Here is a 26,034-nt window from a genome sequence, read left to right on the forward strand (position 1 = left end):
GTATTTAAAAAGATTTTGTTGTTGGTAATCATCTGTTATCTTGTAAAGTAGTTCTTGATATCTTTCTGGGTGAATAGCATGCTGGTTTTCGTGTTTTTGATTTCATAATTAATCACAATAATGGTTTAATGTAGTATGTTTTATCTATTTCCAATCAACCTTTTAGAAAGCAATAGTGTTTGTCATTATGTGCCCGTCTATTCATTAAAATATGGCATTCTTTTTTGTGTGCGCCTTCCTGTGTACAACTTAAATAATATCTTGGTGTGGGATGGCCATGAGACATAATGAACTAAGCTGAATGTGAGAAAAGATCCTGTGAATTTTTACTGTTCTGAATGTACTAAATCTTTTTCTTTTTAGAGACTTGCTGAATTGGTGCAGCAGAATTGCTTACAACTTTGACAGTTCTTCTTCAACCACAGCAATGAATATTTTTCAGGAGGTGCGGTAAGATTTAATCTGGAAATTGCTTTCCCAAATTACATCACAAATCTTAAAATATACTGTTTGGGAATGTGATACAGAAATTTATACTTAAATATTTGTATTTATTTATATTCCTCGGAAGCAATTGAACCGTGGTTGGAGCATTTTTCTTCTGAGAAGGAAAGCTGTTTGTGTTAAGGTGCTGAAAGCCAATCCAGACTTACTGCTGCCACACAGAAAGTACACTGCAGCAGTTTCAATTGATGTGAGCTGGGATTGCAAGTGGCTGAGGAAATATTACTTTTCATTTGAGCATTTGTTTCATTCACTTGTGTTGCATGTTGTGTTTTCTTCATTTTTTTTTCTTCATTTTGTTCCAATCATCTAAAAACAGCTTTTGTTACTGGGTTTTGAGACACTTTTACGCTGAGTAGAAATCACTAAATTGTAGAGTTCTAAACTTTCTATTTCATCCCTTTGAACTCCAGTTAAATAATGTTATTTGATTTGCCTGGGTTGGATTCAGCCTCATATAAATTAAGATAGTGCTTCTCATATAATGTAAAATTTGTATTGAAAAAGTTGCTTTGTCTTCCTCCTCACAGGCATTGGACTGTTTTACAGCTATGCTGTCCAACCAAGGAAGCAGACTGAAAATGGCAAAAGTTATTGGCAGTAAACTGAATATTTCCAAGAAGAAGGTATACTGAGATATAATTAATTCAACATTTATCAGTGTATTAGTCTATAAATTTATCTGTTCGTCCTTTTCTTCTGTTATTTGATGACAGGAATGTTTGTCCTAACCATTCTTGGTTACAAGGCGGTATTCCTCACAGTTTATTATTTTTATTTTGAGGGAGTTTGTTTTCTATTTGTTATGTTAAGTGTTCTCAGGTTAAAGTTTGCATAGTCGAGCTACCATAGTAAACAGAGTAGCATAATGGCATAGAACTCATTACCAAGTAGTTAAATGGAGAGGCATTGTTTATACAGTAGATAACATCCTTCAGGATTTTAGGTGGTTAATATGTAACAATCCATAAAATACTAAATAAGCTAAGGAGAAAAAACTTCTTGCACATTAATACTGGTATTGTGGCAAGGGTGTTTTCAGCATTATGTTGCAGACAACGTTGCTATTGGAAATCTTGATGCTCTCTTTACAGGTTGAGTTCTTTTGTGAACTCTTCAAACCAGAAATTTTAGTACAGGAGCAAGAAGTTTCTGTGGGTAGAGTGCATCTCATGAAGAAACAAACTCTGGCTCTTACTGTAAAAAGGTAGAATATCTTGCAATTTTCAATCAAACTGAAACATCTTGTGTTGGAATAGAGTATATTGGAAGTCACATAATTAAAAAATGATAATCAAGTACTATTACTCATTAGAAGAAATGTGAAGAGTTTTCTCTTGTAATTTGAGTTTTACTTCATGCATCTTTTAAGTCTTTCTTATAATTCTGGCTGCCAAAGCATGGGGGTGTTTGGATTCTTTTATGCAAGAGTTTCTTCAAAGCTTTCTTCGGATCTGCAGTTATTGTAATAAGATTTTGATGACTCTTTATTTGTGAAGGGAAGTCTTTGTAGAACCTGACACCAACTCCACTGGCCTGGACCCTCTTTGGGAACCCTGAATTTTTAGATTGTATGTTAAGGAAAATAAGTATCTTATGTAAAGCTTATCAGAATATCTTGGAATTAATTTTTTCCATAACTCTTCTCTAAATCAATAATAATCATCCTGAATTCAACTACTGCTCTGAAAAATAAGATAGATAAAATTGAGATGAACTCCTGGATAAGTCTTGGCTTTGAATGACTTCCTTTATTTTTTCAGAACAAAGCAAACTTTTGCTGCCACTCGACCCTCTGCAGTACTGATTGAGCAGCTTGCAGTTTGTGTTGTCAAAGGAGAGCCTGTGCTCTTGGTTGGTGAGACAGGAACTGGTAAAACCTCAACTGTTCAGTACCTTGCTCATATTACAGGTAAATGTAATGCAGACACCAACTTGTGCAAAGGTTATTTGAGAAACAAAACACAGAAACAAGTTGATACGCTTTCTCTTTCTTTCCTAAGGACATCATCTGAGGGTTATCAACATGAACCAACAAAGTGACACCGCTGATCTGCTAGGGGGGTGAGTTGTTGATTACTGTTAGGCTTGTTTTGCACAACAAATTGGCAGTATAAGAACCACCTTCTAGTGCAAGCATTGTTGTATTGTCAAAGAACTGTGTCAGATGCAGACCAGTTTCATAGTTTCCTAAGATGTTTGTATCCTTGTTTGCATGAAAAACCCTTGCTTTCCTCACTGTAGAACACAGGCACTTTAACTGAAATGTATATATGTATGTGGTAAAGTAATTTAAAAGCAGAACCCAAGGTTGCTTTAAAAACAGCTGAACTGTTCAGTGTAAATCTGATAAAATATGCAGTAGGCACATTAATAGTGGCAGAACTGTTTTACTTACTAGTGCTGTTTTGTCTTTTTTAAATTGATTGCATAAGGTGGTTTAAATAAGTGCTGTTTGTCTTCAGTCATTATTTTAGTGGAAAATAGAATTTTGGAAACCTGGGTTCTTCGATGCATAATCTTGTTTCAGTGGATGCTTTTGTTAGTACATGCTTGTTTATCATAGTTACAAAGCAGAAACTAACAAGTAATTACTCTTTTCCTTCTTTTCAGTTATAAACCTGTGGATAACAAGTTGATCTGGCTTCCTCTGCGAGAGTCTTTTGAAGAGCTCTTCTACCAAACATTTTCTAGAAAGAAAAATCAGACGTTCCTGGGCCATATTCAGACATGCTACAGGCAGAAACGTTGGCATGATCTGCTAAAACTAATGCAACATATTCAGAAATCTGCTATTAACAAGGAAGCAAAAGGAAGTGCAGCTGGTGAGAATTCAGGCTGATTGAATGCAGATCATTAGTGTGAACCATTACAGACAGTGCACAAGTTGTGGTGATGTCTTTGTTCAGTGATTGTCTCTTTACTCTGTACTTTCTTCTGGTTTTGAAAAACACAATCTCTTATCTATAGCAAAATATACTTCATGCAAGTCATCTGTAGACTATACTTGCAACCAATTTGGTGGCAATACTGACAGTTGCCTTGCATGAAGTGGTTTCTGTTCCTAGGTCTAATGAGTGAATTTGTAGCTCTCTTTCAGAATGGGCCAAGTGAAATTACTTATGAACCTCTTCTCCCCCTTTCTTTTACCTGATTCTTTTGAAGATGCAGATATAAAATTAAATGTTCACAACTATCAGAAAAGATGAGAATGTAAGGTCTACTGTGTTTGAAGCAGCTTGATAACGTGATAGATGTGGATGTGGCATTAGAATTCAGTGGTGGGACAGAGTGCATCAGGCTTATGGTTGGACTTGATGATCTTTAAAGTCTTTTCTAACCAAAATGGTTCAGTGGTTCTATAAAATGCTGCTTTTAAATTCTTAATTCTTGTCCTATTCTATTGATACAAACATAAATTTTGTTTTCCTTACAGGTTCACCATTGAAGGAAAAGTGGGAGGCATTTGGTCTTAAGCTGAATCACGCTCATCAACAGATGAAGATGACAGAAAATGCACTTCTGTTTGCTTTTGTAGAGGTATTTAGAGTTTTACATTTTGATCCTAGGAAAAATGAGGAGGACCGTTTATAAAACATTGTGATCAATATTATATAAATAACTTCCTGGCAGGAATCTTAATGTCAAGTAAAATTTGTTTCACAACAACTATGTGGAACAGAGTGATCTACTTCAGGGGGCTGGTGTTTAGATGGAGGGAAGAGAAAAAGAGTGTGTGATGGTAGCATGTTAATTTAATGCTGTGTAATAAGGATTAAGACCGTATGATAAAAAGATATTGGCAGTATGGCATATCATCTTTTCAAATGGATAAGATTGCAAAATACATTTTGACCATTATCCAGTTGGATATCCTTGTGCACAGGGGTTCCAGTTAAACATTTAATAAGAGGGATGTGTACTACATATGTATCTTGAAGTGATTTGTGTAAGGTTTCAAACCCATGATATTATAGTCTAATGCCACTATGCGTGGTAGGGGAAACAATAATGTTTACTTGGTCTGAGTTTGCTTTCAAATTTTATAAAAAAGACCAGTTCTCTTTCTGAAAAGGGCTAAATGAATAGATGGGGAATGTTTGAATGAGTATAGTTCTAATTAATAAACTCTAGTTCACTGAAAAATGTAATGCTGCTTTTGTCACTGTTTGGATTTCTTTAGACGAACCATCTTATGAGTGTTTTCAGCAGAACTTTTGCACCACAGTGATGAGTATTGCTGACTAGAAGCCTAGATTTGTTATAAAGGAGCAGATCTAAATGGTGAAAATATTATGGCTGTTATGACTTAGAAAATAATTGCTGTTGTTGAGATTAGTAAAACTGCCATGGCTATGAAAAGATCTGGGACTGCCTTTTTGTCTAATGAACTTATAGACTAAAGTACAAGTATTTCCTGTATGCAGATAATATATCACTGCTAGTGATATGAGTAACAGATTGATCTTATTTTTAGGGTACTCTGGCACAAGCAGTAAAAAAAGGAGAGTGGATTTTATTGGATGAGATTAACTTGGCTGCAGCAGAGACTTTAGAGTGTCTGAGTGGTTTATTGGAAGGATCATCTGGGTCTCTGGTGTTACTAGACCGAGGAGACACAGGTAACGTTTCTGTCCTTTATGCTGTGTTTTTTTTTTCTGTATATCTGTTGAATTCCCAATCGTACATAAATAATGATCATTTATCATTATAGGGAACCTGTGTGGAGGAGGAGGTGTTCTTTCTATACTTCACATTTATATACAGGAAATGGGAAGTTAATTCACTACGTCTCAGGAGACTTCAGATAACATATTGTTGTTTCTTTTGCCTGTTTGGACTCTACAAGGAATAGGACTGTTAAGCATTACTGTCTCTGAAGAGTATTCAGTGGGTGTCATTTTGTTTTTGGAAAGCTGAGCTGGAAGGTGATGCAAAGTCACTAACTATCTCTCTTGTGCAGTCCATGTTCCAGCCATTCATGAAGCAACAGCCACTTTACGAAGCAATAGTTAGAAATATCCCCACCCCCTTCTTTCTTTGCTCCGTTTCATCATTTGTCATGATGTGTTTTTAGTAGAATGTGTCTTTGACCTACTTGGGTCACAGCCAGACTCAGTGCAACTCTGAAGGTGAACAGTAAAACTGCTGAGTATTATTTTCTAGCCTTACAGCTGGAGACATATGTTGCATGAACTCCCAGGCTGTGTTTTCTTACTGGCTGAGGGAGGTGCTTCCAATTGCTATGAAAGAGATAAAAGGAGTTTCGTGTTTGTGGGATTATATAATTGGTGAAATATTTGGTGCTGTTAAGATATCCTATGATGCATTGTTTCATATTTCTGTTCTTCTTTAGAGCCTCTAGTACGTCACCCTGATTTTCGCTTGTTTGCATGCATGAATCCAGCTACAGATGTTGGAAAAAGGAATCTTCCCCCAGGAATACGAAACAGGTAAAAAAAGAACTTGCTAACAAAATTCTTCGATAAAGGCAACGACTTTTAACTGTCTTTGTGAGTTGATTCAGTGAATAATACCTTATTGGAAGTGTTCACTAAAAGTGTGAACGCTAGCTTCATGTGGCAGGTGACTTCCACATCACAGTGAGGGTTTTTGTATGAAATAGTGTCAGGAAAATACTTGTGTAAAGTTGCCAAGGATGAACAAGGGGTCTTGCAATAATGGAGAGTGCTGTCACTGGGGATGAGGTAATAATAATTCTTTACAATTAAATTGTCAGCGTTTAGGAGTGCTATTGCACCTTATGTTCCCAGTGGGGATTATAAAGGAAAGTGCTTCATGCCTTCTTACTCTTGGTAGCTCAGAACTGTTGATGATCCTTGCAAAAAGCTGTATATTCAGACTTGTTCACTCAGAAGAAAGGTGGGCTATGTGGTAGAACAGGTATGTATTTGAAGTGCTGGGCTTTAAGGTATGACCTGGAAAACTGGAGATGTGTCGAATTCATTCCTCAGTAATACCTACTCCTGAGCGTATGGATCTTCTTGTATTTGATGTAGTTTCTCCAATAGCTCCATGTGCAGCCCCTTAAACAGATTCATAAGGAGTGTGTGAAAGTGTATATATGCTCTTATCGTATGTAAATAGTCATTTGCAGTTATTATTGATATACTGTTACTAGCTCCCTTATGGTAATAGTGAGAGGGAAGAGTGTGGTGCAGAAGAAAGAATATTTCAGTTTCAGTGTAACTCAGTAAGTTTAGATGATTTTATATTTGCAGTTGTCAAAAATGAAATATTGTATTTTTTCTATTATTGTAAGATGTCTAAATATGATGAATTGATTCAATTCATGCAGGTTTACAGAACTTTACGTAGAAGAACTGAGAAATGAAGGAGATCTGCAAATTCTCATAATGGATTACCTGAGAGGCTTGAACGTGAGCAAAAACACAGTACAGGGAATTGTGAAGTAAGTTGTTTGTAGTATCTGGGAGTCTTTGCTAAAATAAAGCACAAAAAGGAAACATGCAGCTAATCTGTGGTTAGAGTGTTTCGGGAAACACAGTGATGTTCCATACACAGCAACTGCTGCGGCCTTAGGAATTAGTTTGGTAGATATAACTTTCTTAGTTCTGTACTCGTGGGGAGGAGACTCACTTTTTCTTACTAAGAAATACATTCTTGGTGAGATCAGTTGAAAAGCACTCTTGTTGCAACCCTCGTTCCTATCTTAGTGATAAAAATGGTTTATTTATTAGATCATGCCAATGAAAACCTTGTGTTTTTTAACAAGTTACCTTTCTTTCCTGTAGAATAAAGCATGTAATCTTGTTCTACAAACCTGGAGAACTGTTAACTGTTTAAGATACTACTGTCAACTTATTATTCTCTGTGTACCAAGCTCTCAAAAAAAATAACTGAAATACGGTGCTGCTTTGTTTCACTGGCTGTACAGATAGCAGAGTTTGGCATGGCTTTCTCAGCTTACAGCTTCTGAAAACACCTGACAGTTGAAGATAAGCTTAATTGTTTGTACTTTAATTACTTAGAGGAATGTTCTGATCAGAATCAATGCTGTATAACTGGAACTGTTTTCACCCTTTATTTTTTGCAGCTTTTACTTAGCTGTGAGAAAGGAAGCCGAAACGAAGCTGGTAGATGGAACTGGCCACAGACCTCATTACAGTCTCCGTACACTTTGCAGGGCATTGAGATTTGCAGCATCTAATCCATGTAGCAGCATACAGCGCTCACTGTATGAGGTGATTACCTGCATTGAGGTTTATTTCTGTTTGTGTATTCGCTACCGAGTCTGTTTGGGTAAAGGGAAATCCTCTCTTCTGGGTGCAGTATTGAAGACAAATGATTCTTTCATTCTGACACATTCTGTTTGTTTTTTCTGCTAATGGTTTTTCAGTTACTTGCTGACAATAACTTCTCTTCTTAGGGCTTCTGCTTGAGCTTTCTGACACAGCTCGACAGAGTTTCTCACCCAGTTGTTCAAAAGCTAATTTGCCAGCATATAGTCTCTGGCAACATCAAAAGCCTTCTCAAGCAGGTACGTAAAAATACTACTTTGAGCTGGTGAGTAATCAGAGTAGAATTCATTTTACATTACTTTCTCTGCCTTTTTTCTCCTGTGCTTCCTACACACAGTCTTGCAGTCGTGTTTCTGAGCACTAAAAACCTGAAACTGTTAAAAAAATTCAGTTCCTTAATAATTTTCGTTTCTAGATGAAATACCTATATGTTAGATGGCTTGTTTGTAAATATAAAGAACATGGAAGACTGGACGATGATAGTATTGTGGAGTGGTAGGCAGATTAGTCTCCAGTAGTAAAACTTTACAGGCTTTGAAGGAACTTTCACAGATTTTTTTGTTTTTAGATCCTAATCAAGTATCTTTGCTTTTTCTCTGATGAGGGAAGAAAAATGTCACTAATTCGGGGAGCCCATGATGAGTTTGTATAGCTGAATGGACAGCTGGGGTAGGGGAAGCCGGTTGTAAGATAAGCGTATTTGTTTAAGAATAAAAGTCTTTGTGTCAGAAAATATGAATATAAAAAGCTAAAAGCCAGTTTGCCATTTGAAAGTGTATTTCATAATTTAGTGCTATGAGAATGCTTTTAGAAATGTTGTGGTGCTGGCAAAGGTTCCTGCTTCATGACCTTGAAATAATCCCCTCATGCTTTTCGTTCTGCGACAAAGGGATGGTGCTTATTGCAGGAGTGCTCAGGGAGCAATTTAGAGTGACTTATATTGGAACGTTTATGGTAGTATAACAGTAGTTGTATTCATTAGCAAATTAAAACTCATTTTAATAATCTTTTACTTCTGTCACGTCTTCTCAGCAAATACCAAAACCCCAAGGAGGGAGATTCATGCATATAGAAGGATACTGGATTTCTGCTGGGGATAAAGAACCTACAGTAGATGAGACTTACGTGCTTACCCCTTCAGTTAAGCTTAATCTGAAAGATATTGTCAGAGTTGTGTCTGCAGGGTATGTCTATTTTTTTTTCTTTCTGTTAAACTAAGTTGAAGTTGCTTATTTATTGTGTCCATCCAGTCTACGATGTTTAGCATGAGAAATATCTAGTTTGCTTCTGTCTTATGGTTAACTTTTCATTGTACAGTTACTTGAGTTTATGTTTCTTTGTCTTCTGAAATCATCTTTCTGCTATACAGAGTTTTATTTCAGTGATCATCTAGAAATTTTGCAGTTAGAACAGTCAACTTATTTCACACTGTTATGTAGTGACTTCACAGCTAACAGTTAGCATTTGTGGGTGAAGTTCCTCATGTTAACCCTTTAGTGTATGATCTTGAATTCACAATTAATTAAATAGTGATGCTTTGGTAATAAAGAATCTGTGGAAGATGCAAACAATGCTGGTATCTTGTATATGAGGAAGATACATTGCATGCTTCTAAACCACTGTGCTGGTTGTCCCTCTTAGGACTCACCCAGTACTGATTCAAGGAGAAACCTCTGTTGGTAAAACCAGTTTAATTCGCTGGTTGGCTGCTGCTACCGGGAACCACTGTGTAAGGATCAACAACCATGAGCATACTGACATCCAGGAATATATTGGCTGTTATACATCAGATGCCTCTGGGAAATTGGTGTTTAAAGAAGGTGGGCCAGCATACTGCATTTACTTCACGTTCCTTTGTTTCTTCCCTGGTTCTTTCTCTTTTGCCTAACTTGTCTCCGTTATTGCAATTGAGAGATAACTGTCTGTAAGGGTAGTATTTACCTATTCATAGTCACTGCAAATTACAGTGATTTCTTAAGAGTTTATGTCTCATCACTATTCTACTACTTGCCCTTTTGTACATAAAGAATTCAACAGTTCAAGCAGTTGCTTCCATTTCTGAATTATTTTTTACACTGAGTGAAAACTGATTACTGAAGTTATCTAAATGCGTACTCTGTTAGATTTAGCTTGTTAGATTTTTAACTAGAACTTTCTGTTCCCTCCAAGGCATTCTCATTGATGCAATGAGAAAGGGTTACTGGATTGTTCTAGATGAACTGAACTTGGCTCCCACTGATGTTCTGGAGGCTCTCAATCGATTGCTGGATGATAACAGGGAGCTGTTCATTACTGAGACTCAGGAAGTTGTCAAAGCTGACCCTCACTTCATGCTCTTTGCTACACAGAATCCTCCAGGACTCTATGGTGGCAGGAAGGTCTGTATAATCGTAATTTGAGTAACTATGATTCTAGAGAATGAATCCCTATTGTACATAAAAGTGTGATGTGAAAACCTACTGATTCATAGTACAAAATTAATATGGAACTCTAAGGACATAGGAGGTAGAAGATGTATCTGGAATGACTTAAAGAACAACTGGATTCTTATTTAGATTAGATACAGATATCAAAGCCCTAATTAATATTGAATAGTTGAGATTTAAGTGCTTTACTGAATTGGAGTTGATGTATGTTATAATTGATGCAGTATTTCTTGTTCAGGAGCACTAAAGGAGAGACTTAAATTATTTATGTATGTTTCAAAGCTCTTGTCCTCATCTAGACCATCTGTTACACTTTCTTTTCCATCCATCTGTATATACTAATTTGTTTACTATGAGACTAGCCATATTTCCTTAGGATGTGTAGGAAAAGATTTATAACATAAGGAATATTGAAGGAAAAGCTCAAAGCAATAGAATGTTCTTTTTGTCTTTTTCAGGTTTTGTCCAGAGCCTTCAGAAATCGTTTTGTAGAACTGCATTTTGATGAGCTGCCAAGTGCTGAACTGGAAACCATCCTGCACAAGCGATGCAGTTTACCACCTTCTTATTGCAGCAAGCTTGTCAAAGTCATGCTAGACCTGCAAGTATGACAGTCTTTTTTCTTTTGGTAGAAGATTTCGGTGCTAAGTAATAGAAATTCATTTTTGGGGGGGAGGTGTGTTGTGAACTGATTGATACAGAACTCAGTTAAATGAAGAAAATCCACAATGAAGTACTTAATTCATTGGTTAGGATAGAGAATAGGGAAGATTATATCAGATTTGGATGAAGGCCAACAGCAGCAAAAACAGCAAAATTAATAACTGAAAGCCTTGTGTTTTAATGTATAAAACAATTTCTTGGCCTGAATCAGAAGTATTGTAATAGATTTGTAGCAGCATTTGGGCCATGCCAAGTTTGGTACCATGTTTGAGCAATAATTTTGACTGTGTGCTGGTACTCCTATCTGCTTAACAGGCATTTAACACTTAATAAATAGCTAAAACTATCTTGCATTGTAAAGCAATGGCAGCAGCACAAACCGAAGCACATTCTGTAGCTTTCTTACAGTGAATATCTTATTTTATTTTGCTGCAATGAAGTAAAGTAAAACTTAAAAATTGTTAGCATTCCTCTTGGTGTAGAACCTCATTCCTTGTTTGGATTTTGCTTTATTCCAGGTACCTATTTTCTTACTATTTTCACTTACTATAGTATTTTACTGCTGGGAACCTATCAAATTCATTTACGTATAGGTACTTTGAGACTTGTGACAATACTATTGTTTGGTTTTTTTCCCCATACAATTCCTTTGAATGAATGTCATATTAACACTGTGTAAGTAATTCAGACAGACTTGTAAGAAAATGACTCACATCTTGTTCTTATGACAGTCTTACCGCAGAGGTTCAACAGTTTTTGCTGGAAAACATGGGTTCATTACTCTGCGGGATTTGTTTCGTTGGGCTGAAAGGTACAGATTGGCAGAACAGCTGGAGAAGGATTATGACTGGCTTCAGCACTTAGCAAATGATGGTGAGCCATGCTGCTTTTCTTCAGTTGTTTTGAAGCGTCTCTGGGGAATTGCTTTGTAACCCAAATAATTAGGTGTAAGATTTTGTTTCTAGTTAACTAGATAGTAATTGTTCTTTCTTTTCCTCTTTTTAATAGGTTTTATGCTTCTGGCAGGAAGAGTGAGGAAACAGGAGGAGGTGGATGTTATACAAAGAGTCATTGAAAAGCATTTCAAAAAACGTATATATCCTGAGTCTCTCTTCTCAGAGGAAAGTGTCAAAAAGCTCCTGGGTGAGTTTCTTAGAAAAAAAATGTCTGTAGTTCTCTAGATGTATCTGAGATTGATTAATTGATTTTTTTGTTGTTGTGCAGCTAAATCCTCCACACAGATAACAGTGATGGGCAAAGATTTTAAACATATTGTCTGGACTCAAGGGATGAGGAGACTTGCAGTTTTGGTGGGAAGAGCCCTGGAGTTCGGTGAACCTGTACTGCTGGTGGGAGAGACTGGGTATGATACAGTTTGTTTATAGTCTTCCAACAGCCACAGAGTTGAATGCACAAGACCGTGCTCAATACGTCTCACTGGGAAGCCACTTCGAGAAGTTGTGTCATTTTGCTGATTGAGAGCATGTTCCTATTTTAAGGGCTTAACAAACTGTAGGTGAGATACTACCTTTTTTCCCCCATTTCTGAGTGCTAAGAAGGAGGTCATGAAAATAGAAAATTTTTTACAAATTTGGAGAGTAGATTTTTGTGGATGAGAAAGGAGGAAATACACAAGAAAGAGAGAAGTAATATTTTTTTATTAAATGGGAGCTCCGAGACCTCAACAATTTCCTTGGACTTAAGTATAGTCAAGACACGTGGCATCTCCAGTTCACTGAAATGTTAAGCCAGTTTGGTGACTGCAAGAGCAGGCTGAAATAAATTTGTTTTTCAGCCTGTAGTTAGTGCATCTAACTGAAGGCATCTTGTGCACGTCAGCAGCAGTTGTGACAAAAATAGTGTAACGTTGCATACAGTTTAGTTCAAGGAAAGGAGAAGCAGGAAATTTGCATCTTGAGCCTTTGTGTTATAGATACTCAGTGAAAGTGTGAATCCTGTCCAAAGTGAGCTGGCTTTTATTCTCACTTTTTCAACGATACGGCTTTTTGCAGGTGTGGTAAAACTACCATTTGCCAGATCTTTGCAGCATTAACAAATCAAAAGCTATATTCAGTGAACTGCCACTTACACATGGAGACTTCAGACTTCCTGGGAGGACTGCGACCAATCAGACAGAGATCGAATGACCAGGTTTGTGTGTCGTCGGTAGTAGCTGGTAGTTAAGATAATGGAAACAAAAAGTAACAGTTGTTCATGGTTTTTCATTTCCTTTTCCACTTCTTAGGAGGAATATGATGGTTCTCGACTCTTTGAGTGGTGTGATGGACCTCTTGTTTTAGCAATGAAGGAGGAGGGATTTTTTCTCCTTGATGAGATTTCTCTAGCTGATGATTCTGTTCTAGAGCGACTTAACAGGTATGTCTTAAATATGCTTAATGTTAAGCATATGTTCAGATGGACATCATAGAAACATGAGCAGGGTAAATCTAGCTTTTTAGGAACCTCTATTTCTTGGCCTAATTGTAAATTAACTGATTTTATTTTTTTTTTCTTTTTTTCTATCCCTGTAGTGTGCTTGAAGCTGAGAAGACATTGGTTCTTGCTGAAAAAGGTGGTCAAGATGATGAGGATAATGAAGTAGAACTGTTGGTTGCAGGAAAGAAATTCCGTATCCTTGCGACTATGAACCCAGGAGGTGACTTTGGGAAAAAAGAGGTAAATATCAAAGCCAACTGGAAGTATAATATACTTCTGGTCGTATTAACTCTTTCATGATTAGAAGTGCAATGCAAAAATGCATCAAGTAGTTCTGGCATTCAGTGTTTTCTGGTTGGAGCCTGCTACACTGCTCTAAAGAATGATTAGGATACACCTATTCCCCATCACTTCTCTGTACTCTCATTTTGATACAGTACTGTGTCAGTACTGAGTGGAATGTCAAAGAAAACTTAGAAGGTCTAAATACTGTAGGTAGGCCTGGTTATCAGAATATTTCGAGTATGTGAAATGTGGTTCATGAAGGCAAATCCAGCCCTAGTGTGAAGCTACAGTAGTGTGAAGCTGAATCGCTGATTATTCTCCTTAAGGCTTTTCAGGAGGTGACAACTAGAAGTTATTTTCATTCTTATTGAATGTTACATCTCCAAATACGTTTTTCATTAAGTGGAAAAAAACCAAAAAAAATCTGTTTTGCACTAAGACATTTGCATTAATGAATTGTGTTTTGTTAATTCAGCCAGAGTTAAGAGAAGAATTATGGGAGGAGGTGTTGTAATTGAGGCCATTTCTACATGGTAGTTTGTTTCTGTATGCAGATTATGTTGCCGTTGCTTGATACGTGATGTCCTGGAGTGAAACGGAGTTTTGGTGCTTGTAAACCAGCTTTGTTTCTTTCTATATTCTTTTGAATTTTCATTTTTGCCAGCTGTCTCCTGCATTGATGCCACTACTAGAAATGTTAGAATTAGAATTGAGAGTGTAGACTGCTTGCTCTGTTGTTTTCAAATACTGTGGCTGCAAGGCAATCACACAGCCTTGTGTAATGTGTTATGTAAAATGAATTCCTATGTAGTCCTGCTTGTTTGCAGCTTTCTCCCGCATTGCGCAACAGATTTACAGAGATATGGTGTCCACAAAGCAATGGTCGTGATGACTTGATACAGATTGTAAAACACAATCTTCACCCAGGATTGTCTCTGAGTGGAATAAACCATCAAGGTGGGTGTTTTCCTGTGTGTCCTATTAAACAAGAGTTATTAAGAAAAAGAGTTATCACCATTAAACTATCCTCAGAATTTACACCAATGTGTACCTTTATACTGAAGGTGTGTTTGTCTTTGGGAACAGTTCTGAAACACATTAGACTCTGTTCTTCCTTCGTGGTGTGTGTTCTTTGATTAGCCTTACGTGAGCTCAAGGCAGATGATTGAATTATCCCCAGCTCCTTAGTGCCCAATCTTAGTTGCAGTGTAAGTTATTGAAAGAACTGGCATTCTGTTTTCAGCCAGCGCTTTGCTGTTAATAATTAGTTTTTTTCTTAGATCCTTTTAAATTCAAGTACTGTAACACAGAACAGGCCCGGATATATTCTTCAGTTGTTATGGTTATTAGGTATACAGTACCCATCTGTGTTCGTGCATTATGGCTGCATGCACATGAAAATTATGTAGGGGTTTCCTGTAGGTATGGTAAAGGGAGGATGGTTGGACTAGATGATCTTATAGGTCCTTTCCAACCTTGTGATTCTATGATTATGCTTCTTTTATAACAGTGCAATATATTTGACTAGTAATGTTTTTATTATAGCTAATTTTTGACTTTTTTTCAGGAGCAGACATAGCAGAGCTCATGATGGACTTTGTTGAATGGCTGACTAATCAAGAGTTTGGTCGCCAGTGCATTCTCAGTGTGCGAGACATCTTATCATGGGTTAATTTCATGAATGTCATGGCAGAGAAGTCCAACTCTGCCAAGGAACATAGTCATATGTCTCCACTGATGTCTTTCATCCATGCTGCGTGTTTGGTGTACATTGATGGAATTGGATCAGGTTTGTCTTCAGCACTCACTTAGTAGTGGAAAAATAAGAAGATATTTGTGTTGATATGTTTGAATTGAATCCTGACAAAATGCTTTGAGGCAGCAGAGAACTCTAACGGGAGAAGTTTTTGTTTCCGTTTGAGAATATCCTTTCATTCTTTGTGTTTTCTTAACAAATTTGAATAATATGACAAGCCTTAGTAAGTTGCAGGTAGTAATAATAACATTGCAAAGGCAAGCAGAGAAATAAAGAAGGCCTGTGTTTTTTTATCAGGTCTTCTAAGTATTTTGTATATGATTTTTAATTATATGACTTTGTATTACTGTCTTCCTCCTAAACAAGAGGCTAGACAGTATGGCCACCGGCCAAGGGAGGTGGGGAAGGTGGGGAGAAATTGAAAAGCCACAAGAAATGCAGGTAAAGAAGGCTTGGGTTACTGCGACAATTGATCGGGATGACAGTGATGGTAGCAGAAAGGCTTTGGGAAATATGTCCTTAAGTTCTGTTGGTCACAGAGCAGTTTATCTGGTTGTAGAAACACTGGCACGTAAAAGCAGTAAAACCTGAACAGTCTACTAAACAAAACTGGCATCTATGAAGGAACACTGCCTCCTTCTCATTAGATGAATGTGTATGGATGTGAACCATAGTTTCCTGATTTACAGGTACAACGTCCTGCTCAGCTGATACGGCTTTATTAGCTCGTGAAAAATGCCTGACGTTCTTATGTGAGAAAATGAGTCAATTCCTTGAACTGACTGATTATCAGAAGAGTGAGCTGAAGATTTATGACAGAACGAAGAAGGAGTTTGTGTGGATGGACAACTTTATGGGCATCCAACCATTTTTTATTCCAAGAGGCAAGAGACTGTGGGAATGAGTGGACATTTGCTCTGTGTTTTTCGCACCCAGTAGTTCTAGTAGTTCTGTTACTCACTAGATTTGGTGAGGCACTGGAACAGTGCAGAATTTTTGCAGAATTTGGGGAGTGATGTTCCCATGAGTTATACTGGTTGGAATTTGACAATTAAGAGGCTCAGTACTTTATCCTAATCATGCATCTTAATAACAGTAAAAATAATACGTGCATAGTGCATTTTAATTTAGGAACTTTTCTTTCACTGAATGGGCTACATGTAGAACAGGATGTCGTGTTGTTCTGTAACGTGTTGGAATTGTATCCTTCAGTGCCAAAGTTTCCAAAGCTGTTTTTGATTTTTAGATCCACAGAGGAGGATGGACAGAATTGCTGTTTCAGTGGTAGATCTTCAGTTTGGCTCATGAACCAAAAATGGTCGAAGTTTAATGGCAAAATATGCCATATTCATTTGCTTTTTGGAACACATCACATAAATGAGAATATAGGGGCTGAGTCATAGCTTTGGGTCAAATAGAATGTGTACATGCATAATCTCTGAGAAAGGGACACAAACTTGATCTCTGCTGCTTCCTGTAATGAGATCAGCAGTTAACAGGCAGAATGATCTCTTTCAGAAGCACACTGTTGATAGCTCCAATGTAAACTTTTTGGCTTAATATTTTTCTTTTCCTTTGTTTTAGGCCCCGTTCTTCAGAGGAACAGCGTTACGGATTATGCTCTAAATGCTGGGACTACAGCAGTGAATGCTCAAAGGCTGTTGAGAGCCCTACAGCTTAACAAACCTATTTTGTTAGAAGGGTCACCAGGTGTGGGCAAGACCAGTCTAGTTGCTGCCCTGGCAAAGGCCTCAGGAAACTGTCTTGTTCGAATCAACCTGTCTGAGCAAACGGTAGATTAAAATGCTATCTTCATAACTTATTTTTATAGTAGGGGGAGGTTTTGTTTAACTTAAACAGAGTACTCTTCAGATGTGGCACCGAGTCTTCAGCCTGGAGGAGTCTCAGGGGAGACCTTATTGCTCTCTATAACTTCCTGAAGGGAGGCTGTAGTGAGCTGGGGGTTGGCCTCTTCTCTCGTGTAATCGATGATAGAACTAGAGGGAATGGTTTTAATCTGCTCCAGAGGAGATTCAGGCTGGACATTAGGAAGTATTACTTCTCTGAAAGGGTAGTCAGGCATTGGAATGCACTGCCCAGGGAGGTGGTGGAGTCACTGACCATGGGAGTGTTCAAGAAACGCTTGGATGTGGTGCTGAGGAATATGATTTAGCTGGGAAGTACTGGTAATGGTTGGACTAGATGATCTTCTAGGTCTTTTCCAACCTTGATAATTCTGTGATTCTGTGAGTCTGAAATGTCAGTATTTCCTTCTTCAAAAGATTAGGTGGGAAGGAGGAGCGAGAAAGAACAGTGAAGTTAATTGAGTGAATGTTAATTCTAGATTGTGTTCTTTCCAAGTTACAGCATGCATCTTTGTTCCTGTGCTTTGCTTGGCTTTTGCAAAGCACCTTTAGGGCTTTTTATTTTTCCTTTTTTGTCGTTGTTTTGTTCCAGTTTGTTTTATTTTTGTTAAATATAATAGTGTTCAGCATCTTGCAATTACTAATTTATTATTATTAGGTGTTTTTTTTGTCAACTCACATTTAATCGTTGTTTAAAGAGGAGGTGAAGCTAACTGAACTTCTATAATTTTATTTTTTGCTATTCTTTACTTCCAAAGGATGTGACAGACTTGTTTGGGACAGACTTGCCTGTTGAGGGTGGTAAGGGAGGAGAATTCGCCTGGCGTGATGGACCGCTGTTAGCTGCGTTAAAGGCTGGACACTGGATTGTATTAGATGAGGTAAGTTTTGAGTACAAATAAAGTACTTGGCAAGAGCTGAAATGGTGATTTTTGTCACATGGCATGTATTTTGACATGTAGGATCTTCAGATTCCTACAAGGTTTAGTGACTGACTTGGAATTTTGCTCAGTTGTAGTCATTTTAGTCTTGTGCCTTGTGAAGATGATCTCTCCACTTAGAAGATTAAACTCCCTCTAGGAGTCTCTCTGTCCACTGGATAGAAGAAGTGTAAGAGATAGTAGGCAAGGTGAGGATTGAGTCTCAGCCTAACTTAGTACAGAAAACCAAGGCTTTTGCATGTTTTTTAGGGAGGAAGGAATTAACACAAATTTTGGAATGCAATCTCTCTTATGGTTCTATTTCACTGAAATACGAGGCCTTTTTTGTGATTCGTAGACTGCAGTGGCGACCGATGGAGGTTGAGAAAGGATTCACTTTGTCAGCATTAAGTTTGATACCACCATAGGTTTCTTCATTATACCAAATAGCAGGCACTTTCTAATGTAGACATACACGGAGCTTAAGTGGATTATGCGTATGTGTTCTGTGCAACATTAATACTGTATTTTTATTTCTTTCCTCAGTTGAATCTGGCTTCTCAGTCTGTATTAGAGGGGCTGAACGCATGCTTCGACCACAGAGCAGAGATTTATGTTCCTGAATTGGGAATGAATTTTCACGTACAACACACAAAGACTAAGATTTTTGGATGCCAGAATCCATACAGACAAGGAGGTGGAAGAAAGGGTCTGCCCAAGTCCTTTCTTAATAGATTTACACAGGCAAGCACATTTGTTTGATGTAAATTATGTCACAGCTCTTTCTTGTGATTTTTATGGCTATATCAACACACTGCATGTTCTTTATTATGTAGGTGTACGTTGACCCACTGTCAGCAGCAGATATGGAGTTTATTGGGAATACACTGTTTCCTGCCATCGACAAGAGTATTATTTCTAAAATGGTTGCTTTCAATAACAAGGTAAATAGTTATTTTGTTTGTGTAGAATTAGGCATAATGCTGTAACATTAAAATAAAGGAAAAAAAGAAGTTGAATGTTCTGTTTCTCAGCACCTTTGTAGAGAAGTGTGGAGAAGTGTGTGGATGAAAGAAAAATGGAATATATGCAGAGAAAAGAACACCATTAAAACCATGTGAATTCTGTTAGCACTGCAGTCAGGCGTGATAACTTGTATGGAGGCCAAGGAAGCATTTATTTTTCATGGCAGATAAAATATATATTATTAATAATATATATGATTATTAAAATGATTTTAAAGTATTTAGGGATTTTGGAAGTAATTACGGTTTGATGTCTTCATGAAGTAAGCTGAGAAGGAAGGTTTTCTACACACATTGATTATTCTTAAAGTGCAAACGAAATGAGCTGAATCTTTAATAAGGACTGCAACGTATGCTTGTTTCTAATTTGAATTTTTAATCTGCTTCTTATTACGGGCTGCTGTTTGAGTGATAGGATCAAGTGAAATTAGCACTTGACCTTCTCAGAAGCAGCAGCTTTGAAGGATGTGCGGCATTCTTCTGAAAATCCTAAAAAGGAAAATCTTTCCTGGTAGGATTTGTTTATGATGTGAGATACAGAGAAGCTCAGATCTAAAGCTGTGCTAATTTAAAAGATGTTCAGTGAGTATTTAATTACAAGGCATCAGCTTTAATAACTGTTGGGTTTTTTTTTTTGCTTAGGTGCTGCTATTTGGTTTGAAGTGCAGTATTTAAAATTCACAGCAAGAGTTTTTTCATCATCATGATTCTGAAATTGCATTCGGGTTTCATGTCATGAAACAAAGACATGTAGTAACATTAAGAGAAAGGAACATTCTGTGGTCCTAGATAAAATACTTATTGGCAGCCTCTTACTGGGTGTTCGTTTAGAAAATACAGGAGGGAGAAATAAATAAAGCAGTGAGTAGCATGATGAAGAAATAATAGATGAGAGATTAATGAGAGATTAATTAAATCAAGCTTTTGTTTCTGACATATTCATAAAAGTGAATACAGCTTGTTTTCTCCTGTTGCCTGTCATGTACAGTGTGCCAAAAGCAGTAGTTCAGTTGGAATTCTTTTACATATTTATATATTTGAAGACCAGTAAGTGGGTTGGAATAAAACACTACTCGTAACGCTGCTTTTTCCAGATTGATAAAGAGGTGATGGCTGAAAAAAAGTGGGGACAGAAAGGAGGACCCTGGGAGTTCAACTTACGAGATCTTTTTCGCTGGTGCCAGCTTATGCTTGTTGACCAGTCACCGGGATGCTATGATCCAGGCCAGCATGTGTTTTTGGTATATGGAGAAAGAATGAGAACCAGGGAGGACAAAGAAAAGGTGGGCTGTGTGTTCAAATTGTGAGACTGAAATCGCTTATCAAACGTGTTTCTCTTTCATTGAAGATGAACATTACTTACAAGTGCTTCAAGTTGCAGGAAAGTGGGGTTAGTCGGGAGTTGCTTCTGGCAGCTCACGCTCACTTTGTTCCTGATCTTTGCGTTAAAGATACTTGTGACTAATCTGTGTTAGTTACTATCACACTAATGTGAAGTCCAGAGGGAATGCTACTTTAAGATTCAAGTCTTCAGAAGAGTAGATAAATTAAGCCTGATTAGCCCCATCTACTCTTTCAACTGTTTCAGGTTGTATCTACATTTAGAGACATTTTTGGCCAGGAGGCTTACGTGTATACAGGAACAAGAGATTTTCACATCACTCCATATAACATTCAGGTAAGCTGTTGATGAGGCTTTGGGGGTGGTGAGAGAAGGAAGCAATTTGTACACCTGCACACACATTTTCCTTTGAGTACTTACCCATGTGACTCTCATCCCTTCTAGATTGGTTATTCAGTTCTTAATCGTGGCAACTATATTCCTCGTCCTGGCAGAAATCTGTCACTTCTGCACCATTCACTGCAGTCCCTTGAGTCCATAATGAAATGTGTGCACATGAGCTGGATGGTGATCCTGGTGGGCCCTGCGGCTGTTGGCAAAACCAGTCTTGTTGAGCTTCTGGCCCATCTGACTGGCCATCGACTGAAAATCATGGCAATGAACAGTGCAATGGACACAACTGAACTCTTGGGTGGATTTGAACAGGTAAATACTGTTTTTGGTTATATGGCAGTGTTTCTGCTTCCTACCTAACTGTGGCCAGTCTACTGCGGTCTTAGTGTTTAACCACCAAGTGCAGCCTTAGGTGCTGTGGTCTTCCAGATGAACTAACTCTGTAATGGCATATTTGCAGGTTGATATTAATAGACCGTGGCTGCGCCTGTTGGAAAAAGTGGAGAATGTTGTGAGCACATTAGTAAGGGACAGTCTGCTCCTGACAGAAATTTGTGCAGATGACGCTGAACTTGTGCTGCGTGCTTGGAGCAATTTCATCCTGAATTACAAACCCAAATCCTTGGGTGAAGGAGGAAGAAGTGTCACAGCTGAATTAGTGAGCAAACTGGAGGGAATACTTGTACTTACCCAGCGACTGAACAACAAAATAAGCTCTTACTCAAAGGCAGGTATGTGTGGTGATTTGAAGTCTCTTTTTCTGAAGAAAGTCAGAAAGGTGTGGATCTGGAGGGAAAGTCTGAGAAGGTTATATAGAACTTAGTTTTCCTAAGTCTTGTTCATGCTTTTGTTTATACTACTCGTATAATAGCCCAGCTTCTGAAATAAACTAGTTGTGGTTAATGAGTTATCTTTCTTGAATAGAAAAGAAAATTACATCAATAACACAGGTCTTGATGTTATATATGCTTCTTTTCAGAGTTTGCTCTCCTGGTAGAAGAGTTCCGCCGTTTAAAGCTGCAGCAGGTCCAATCTGCTGATTCTGACAGCCTTGGCACTTTTGAGTGGGTGGATGGGATGCTGGTTCAGGCCCTGCAGTGTGGTGATTGGTTGTTGATGGACAACGTTAACTTTTGCAAGTAAGAGATTTTAATGAACATGTTTCCTTGAGTAATTTCTTGTCCTTCCAGATGTACTTACCATCTCAGTGAATGTGTTTACAACTTAATAGTTGATAGTTTTCAAGTTGCCTTATATCCACATAATATTCTTTTGAATGTAGCCCCTCTGTGCTGGACCGCTTGAATGCTTTACTTGAGCCAGGAGGTGTTCTCACCATGAGTGAAAGAGGTGTGATAGATGGCACAATTCCTACAATAGCTCCTCACCCAAACTTCAGGTACTTTTTTTTTCTGCTTTATTTTCTTATTCATTTTGTTTTCCTGTATGTAAAATAGGTTTAGAAAAACTATTATCAGCTGTGATCCAGTGTTGTGGTATGTTGAATGTTGCTCATGTTTCAGTGTACTGCAGTGTATTGCCTGGCAAGGAAGAAAAACTGCACAGTGATAAGCATAGGATATACAGCTTAGGAGGCTTGGCTTCATGTTCCTGTTCTCCTATGGACTGTTACATTGGAAAATTCATAGCAGTTTACTCATGTCTTGATTTTTTTTGTTTGTTTGTTTTCCTCCTAATTTAGTATTTCAGCACTTCCCTATCTCACTATAATGGTGTTCAGGATATGTATGTTAGCAATAGTGACGTATTTGGTTATGTTGGTAATAAAAGCTGGTAATGTGGACATGCTGATCTTTTTTCCATCATTTTCCAGTTTTTCTGAATTTATGCTTCCTGCTGTGACAGAACTTAAAGAAACAACAAAAACCAACAAGAATATCCCAAACCATCCAAACGAGATCAAAACAATCAAACTGTCTATCTTTATTCTATTCTGAAGTAGTCTCTGTGGGAGATGGGAAGGGAACACACAGAGTACTCTGTATGATTCTTACCTTTCTTAAGAACCAGTAGGCTCTGCTTCCTCTGAATTGGAAACAAAAGCTTCAGCTTTTCACAGAAGTTGTTTTTACTGCATTGTATCCCAGATATTTTTTTCCCATTTTAGGAGTTGTTCGCTGATAATATTAAGTATGTGGACGTTCGCTATTTTGGTTATTAAAAGTGCTGATTGATCTGAAGCTGTTGCTATGAACTTCAAGTCTTTTCGGTAGCTTAGAGGCCTAGTTAACTATTTTAAGTAGGCAAATGATAAACATGGCTGAGAGCTAAGAAAAAAATCATGCGATATCTCTGGCTAATTTCGAAGTATAATTATACATACACATCTCTTGTTTAAATTCAGTGTGTGTATCTGGCTTTCTAGATATAAGTATTTTCATTTTTATGAAGATGAAATTACTTTATGAAACGGGAGATATGGTGGCTTTAGAGTGATATTTTATAGCCCTAAGTTGCATCTTATGCATATTCAACAGGCTTTTCCTGTCCATGGATCCTGTTCATGGGGAAATATCCCGAGCTATGCGGAATCGTGGGATTGAAATTTACATTTCTGGGGAAAATGATGGAAATGTATTAGACAATCTGGATTTAAAATTACTGCTGCATGGTTTGGGCTTAGTGGGAGACAGCATCTGTGACGCACTCCTGGCTGTGCATTCAGAAACCAAAACAGCCATACCTGGTAAGAATCAGCTGTTGGATGTTTTACTAACACCAACTTGAGCTCCTTACGTGTATGTGTATAAACTCTTTAACATTAAAACTTGATTGTTGTATTGCGCAATGTCCAGATAAAGCAAAAGGCATGGTGATGGTGGGTGTATTTGTCCCCTTACTGGAAGGAAGGCAATATAGTCTGAGTGAAAATCAGCAAAATGGAGGGTGTGTAGAAGGCCCGTTCACATTGCTCTTTTGAGCTAGATGGCAGTGAATTTTCATTCATCACCTCAGCTACTCAGTGCTTTATTTTGAGTTGGTCACATGGTAGTTTAGTCTAGTCAGATTTTTCTTAACCTTGGGAAGAACCCGTTCAAATCTGAGGGCCTAATAGGATTTATACAGTCAGATCATTTTCAGAGAACGCAAAAATGGAGATTGTCCCCAGAGTTTAAGGGTTGACAATTACTGAATGTTCTTATTATTCTAAATGCTGTGTGTCTTTCAGGTTCTGTATCATCTTTGTCACCTTTGCTCCAGGCTGCTGCGTTAATTGTGCAGCAGATGCAAAGAGGCCTTGGATTAGTGAAGTCTTTTTACAGAGCCTGTTGGGAAGTTTATGGCCGTTCACAACAGTTGCAGAGCAACCAAAAGGTAAAAGTCTTGTATTTGAAAGTTCTTCTTGCATCATCTAGATAGGAAATGGAGGATCTCAAAGACTAGCTATGAGAAATCATATGTTTTGTTTAAATGCCTGAGCATATCAAGGGGTTGATGATGATGCTTTTTAGAAGATGAAGAACTAAGCCATTTTTAAACACGCTGTCAGGTGATTAATAAGATGGATTAAGTGTTGTTGGAATATTTTCTGTATCTCTTAAGTACTTAAGTTATTTTTTTTAGCTCTAGTGTGAGCAGAAGTAACCAATTCTACATGTAACAGGTCTATTGCAACTCTGGAAGTAGTTTTTTGTTGTTGAAGGGTAAAGCTCAGTGAATTTCAGTTGTTGCTTATCCAGTCGCTACATATTTGATGACACTAAGCTGAGTGATGTGGTCAACATGATGGGGAGGGGATGCCATTCAAAGGGACTGTGACACGCGTGAGAGGAGACTCAGTGGCCTTCCACTATCTAAAGGGGGTCTACAGGAAAGGTGGGAGCAACCTTTTATTAGGGAGTGTAGTTGTAGGACAAAGGATAATGGTTTGTAAACTAAAAGAGGGTAGGTGTAGAATAGACTTCAGTAAATAAATTATTCCAGTGTCTTCACTGCCCTTGTGGATTGCTTACAGAAAATGTGTGTTCCCCAAGGCTAGTTAGGTTGAATGGGGCTGGACCCTGGGCAACTTGATCTAGTGGAAAATGTCTCTTCACATGAGGGGAGGGTTAGAACTATGTAATCTTTAAGGTTCTTTCCAACTCAAACCATTTTACAATTCAGACTCTCCCAGAAGTCAGATGAGAGTTGTATGTTCTTATTTGAGATGTTCTCCAGAGGATAAATATGGTTTGTTTTGTTGGACGTTTTGTAAAGCGTGACTCACTCTTTTTGCATCATTAGAATGTTACGATGTTTCATCGTGCATATTATCATTTGGTTTGTATTGATTTGGTAATAAATGCATAGAATTAGAGCTCCTGTTGATATTGTACTTGAATGCATATTTCAATATAATTCTAAACTGGTTTTGTTTTTCTGGTTTGTTCCTTTTGTTGTTTATTTAGCTTGTGCTAGAATTAGTTATGAAGCACATTTCATCTCTGGCTTCTCATGAAAACTGGGGTGACTCCCTGCTTGCTATGGGACTGTGGCCTGACTCCCTGCCTACAAGTCTGTTTACAGCTGAAGACTCACTTCTTTCAACAGTACGGAGTGATGGGCAGGTCCTAATATACTGTTTGAATAGATTAAACCTTAAAAACTGCAGGTAGGCAAGAGCCATTTTTTTTTCTTTTAACAAAATATGAGTGAAAAAATAAGATTTGTGAGTCATGTTAGTGACGTGATTGTCACCAGTCTTTTATCTTGAGCAAACTGTATGGGCAGAGTGCTGGTTGTATTACCACTGAAACTCCTGTTTACAAGCCTAATTTGTTCTTTTTAATTCTTCAGTCCAAAATGTTTGCGTTGTTCCATCTTTCCATTTTCAACAAGAATGTTTGACTCGTTCCTACTTGAGTTAGGAAGTAGGCATTTAGCTGAATGTAACTGGTTTGCAAGATAAAAGCCCCCAAAATCTCTTCTTTCAGTTCCCTTGTGAGATGAAAGAAGTTTTTAATTAGTTGTAAATATATTTACTATCCTTTGTGTTTCTCACGTTCATCCAAACAATTCTTCATCAGGTGTTGTAGGTGCAGTAACTTCATGTGAAAGAACAATGTTCTTCTTTCAGCAGAGCTGTCTGCTAGAAGTGTCGCTTACAGCAGCCATGCAACAGAGCTCATTTAATGA

At 37.8% G+C, this 26,034-nt stretch overlaps 1 protein-coding gene across 4 annotated transcripts in view; it reads left to right on the forward strand.

Annotated features, from left to right (window-relative positions):
• MDN1 (midasin AAA ATPase 1) overlaps positions 1–26,034 on the forward strand; it is a 75,531-nt gene that overhangs the window by 14,175 nt on the left and 35,322 nt on the right. For all 4 annotated transcript variants that reach the window (XM_015858900.1, XM_015858902.1, XM_015858904.2 and 1 more), the window contains exons 11-48: positions 364–445; positions 1,035–1,130; positions 1,599–1,711; positions 2,268–2,416; positions 2,508–2,568; positions 3,118–3,329; positions 3,941–4,044; positions 4,982–5,126; positions 5,861–5,957; positions 6,824–6,937; positions 7,583–7,730; positions 7,916–8,026; positions 8,820–8,971; positions 9,429–9,607; positions 9,957–10,165; positions 10,672–10,818; positions 11,608–11,749; positions 11,885–12,019; positions 12,101–12,239; positions 12,889–13,027; positions 13,122–13,252; positions 13,408–13,552; positions 14,425–14,554; positions 15,165–15,386; positions 16,043–16,237; positions 16,938–17,146; positions 17,977–18,099; positions 18,685–18,882; positions 18,975–19,082; positions 20,258–20,446; positions 20,752–20,841; positions 20,950–21,210; positions 21,359–21,629; positions 21,878–22,037; positions 22,181–22,297; positions 23,397–23,605; positions 24,089–24,234; positions 25,308–25,510. In XM_015858900.1, the coding sequence (XP_015714386.1) occupies positions 364–445; positions 1,035–1,130; positions 1,599–1,711; positions 2,268–2,416; positions 2,508–2,568; positions 3,118–3,329; positions 3,941–4,044; positions 4,982–5,126; positions 5,861–5,957; positions 6,824–6,937; positions 7,583–7,730; positions 7,916–8,026; positions 8,820–8,971; positions 9,429–9,607; positions 9,957–10,165; positions 10,672–10,818; positions 11,608–11,749; positions 11,885–12,019; positions 12,101–12,239; positions 12,889–13,027; positions 13,122–13,252; positions 13,408–13,552; positions 14,425–14,554; positions 15,165–15,386; positions 16,043–16,237; positions 16,938–17,146; positions 17,977–18,099; positions 18,685–18,882; positions 18,975–19,082; positions 20,258–20,446; positions 20,752–20,841; positions 20,950–21,210; positions 21,359–21,629; positions 21,878–22,037; positions 22,181–22,297; positions 23,397–23,605; positions 24,089–24,234; positions 25,308–25,510 (5,781 nt within the window). The remainder of the gene's footprint in view (positions 1–363; positions 446–1,034; positions 1,131–1,598; positions 1,712–2,267; positions 2,417–2,507; positions 2,569–3,117; positions 3,330–3,940; positions 4,045–4,981; positions 5,127–5,860; positions 5,958–6,823; positions 6,938–7,582; positions 7,731–7,915; positions 8,027–8,819; positions 8,972–9,428; positions 9,608–9,956; positions 10,166–10,671; positions 10,819–11,607; positions 11,750–11,884; positions 12,020–12,100; positions 12,240–12,888; positions 13,028–13,121; positions 13,253–13,407; positions 13,553–14,424; positions 14,555–15,164; positions 15,387–16,042; positions 16,238–16,937; positions 17,147–17,976; positions 18,100–18,684; positions 18,883–18,974; positions 19,083–20,257; positions 20,447–20,751; positions 20,842–20,949; positions 21,211–21,358; positions 21,630–21,877; positions 22,038–22,180; positions 22,298–23,396; positions 23,606–24,088; positions 24,235–25,307; positions 25,511–26,034) is intronic.

The sequence above is a fragment of the Coturnix japonica genome, chromosome 3 (assembly GCF_001577835.2).
Source record: "Coturnix japonica isolate 7356 chromosome 3, Coturnix japonica 2.1, whole genome shotgun sequence".
Lineage (NCBI taxonomy): Eukaryota > Metazoa > Chordata > Aves > Galliformes > Phasianidae > Coturnix > Coturnix japonica.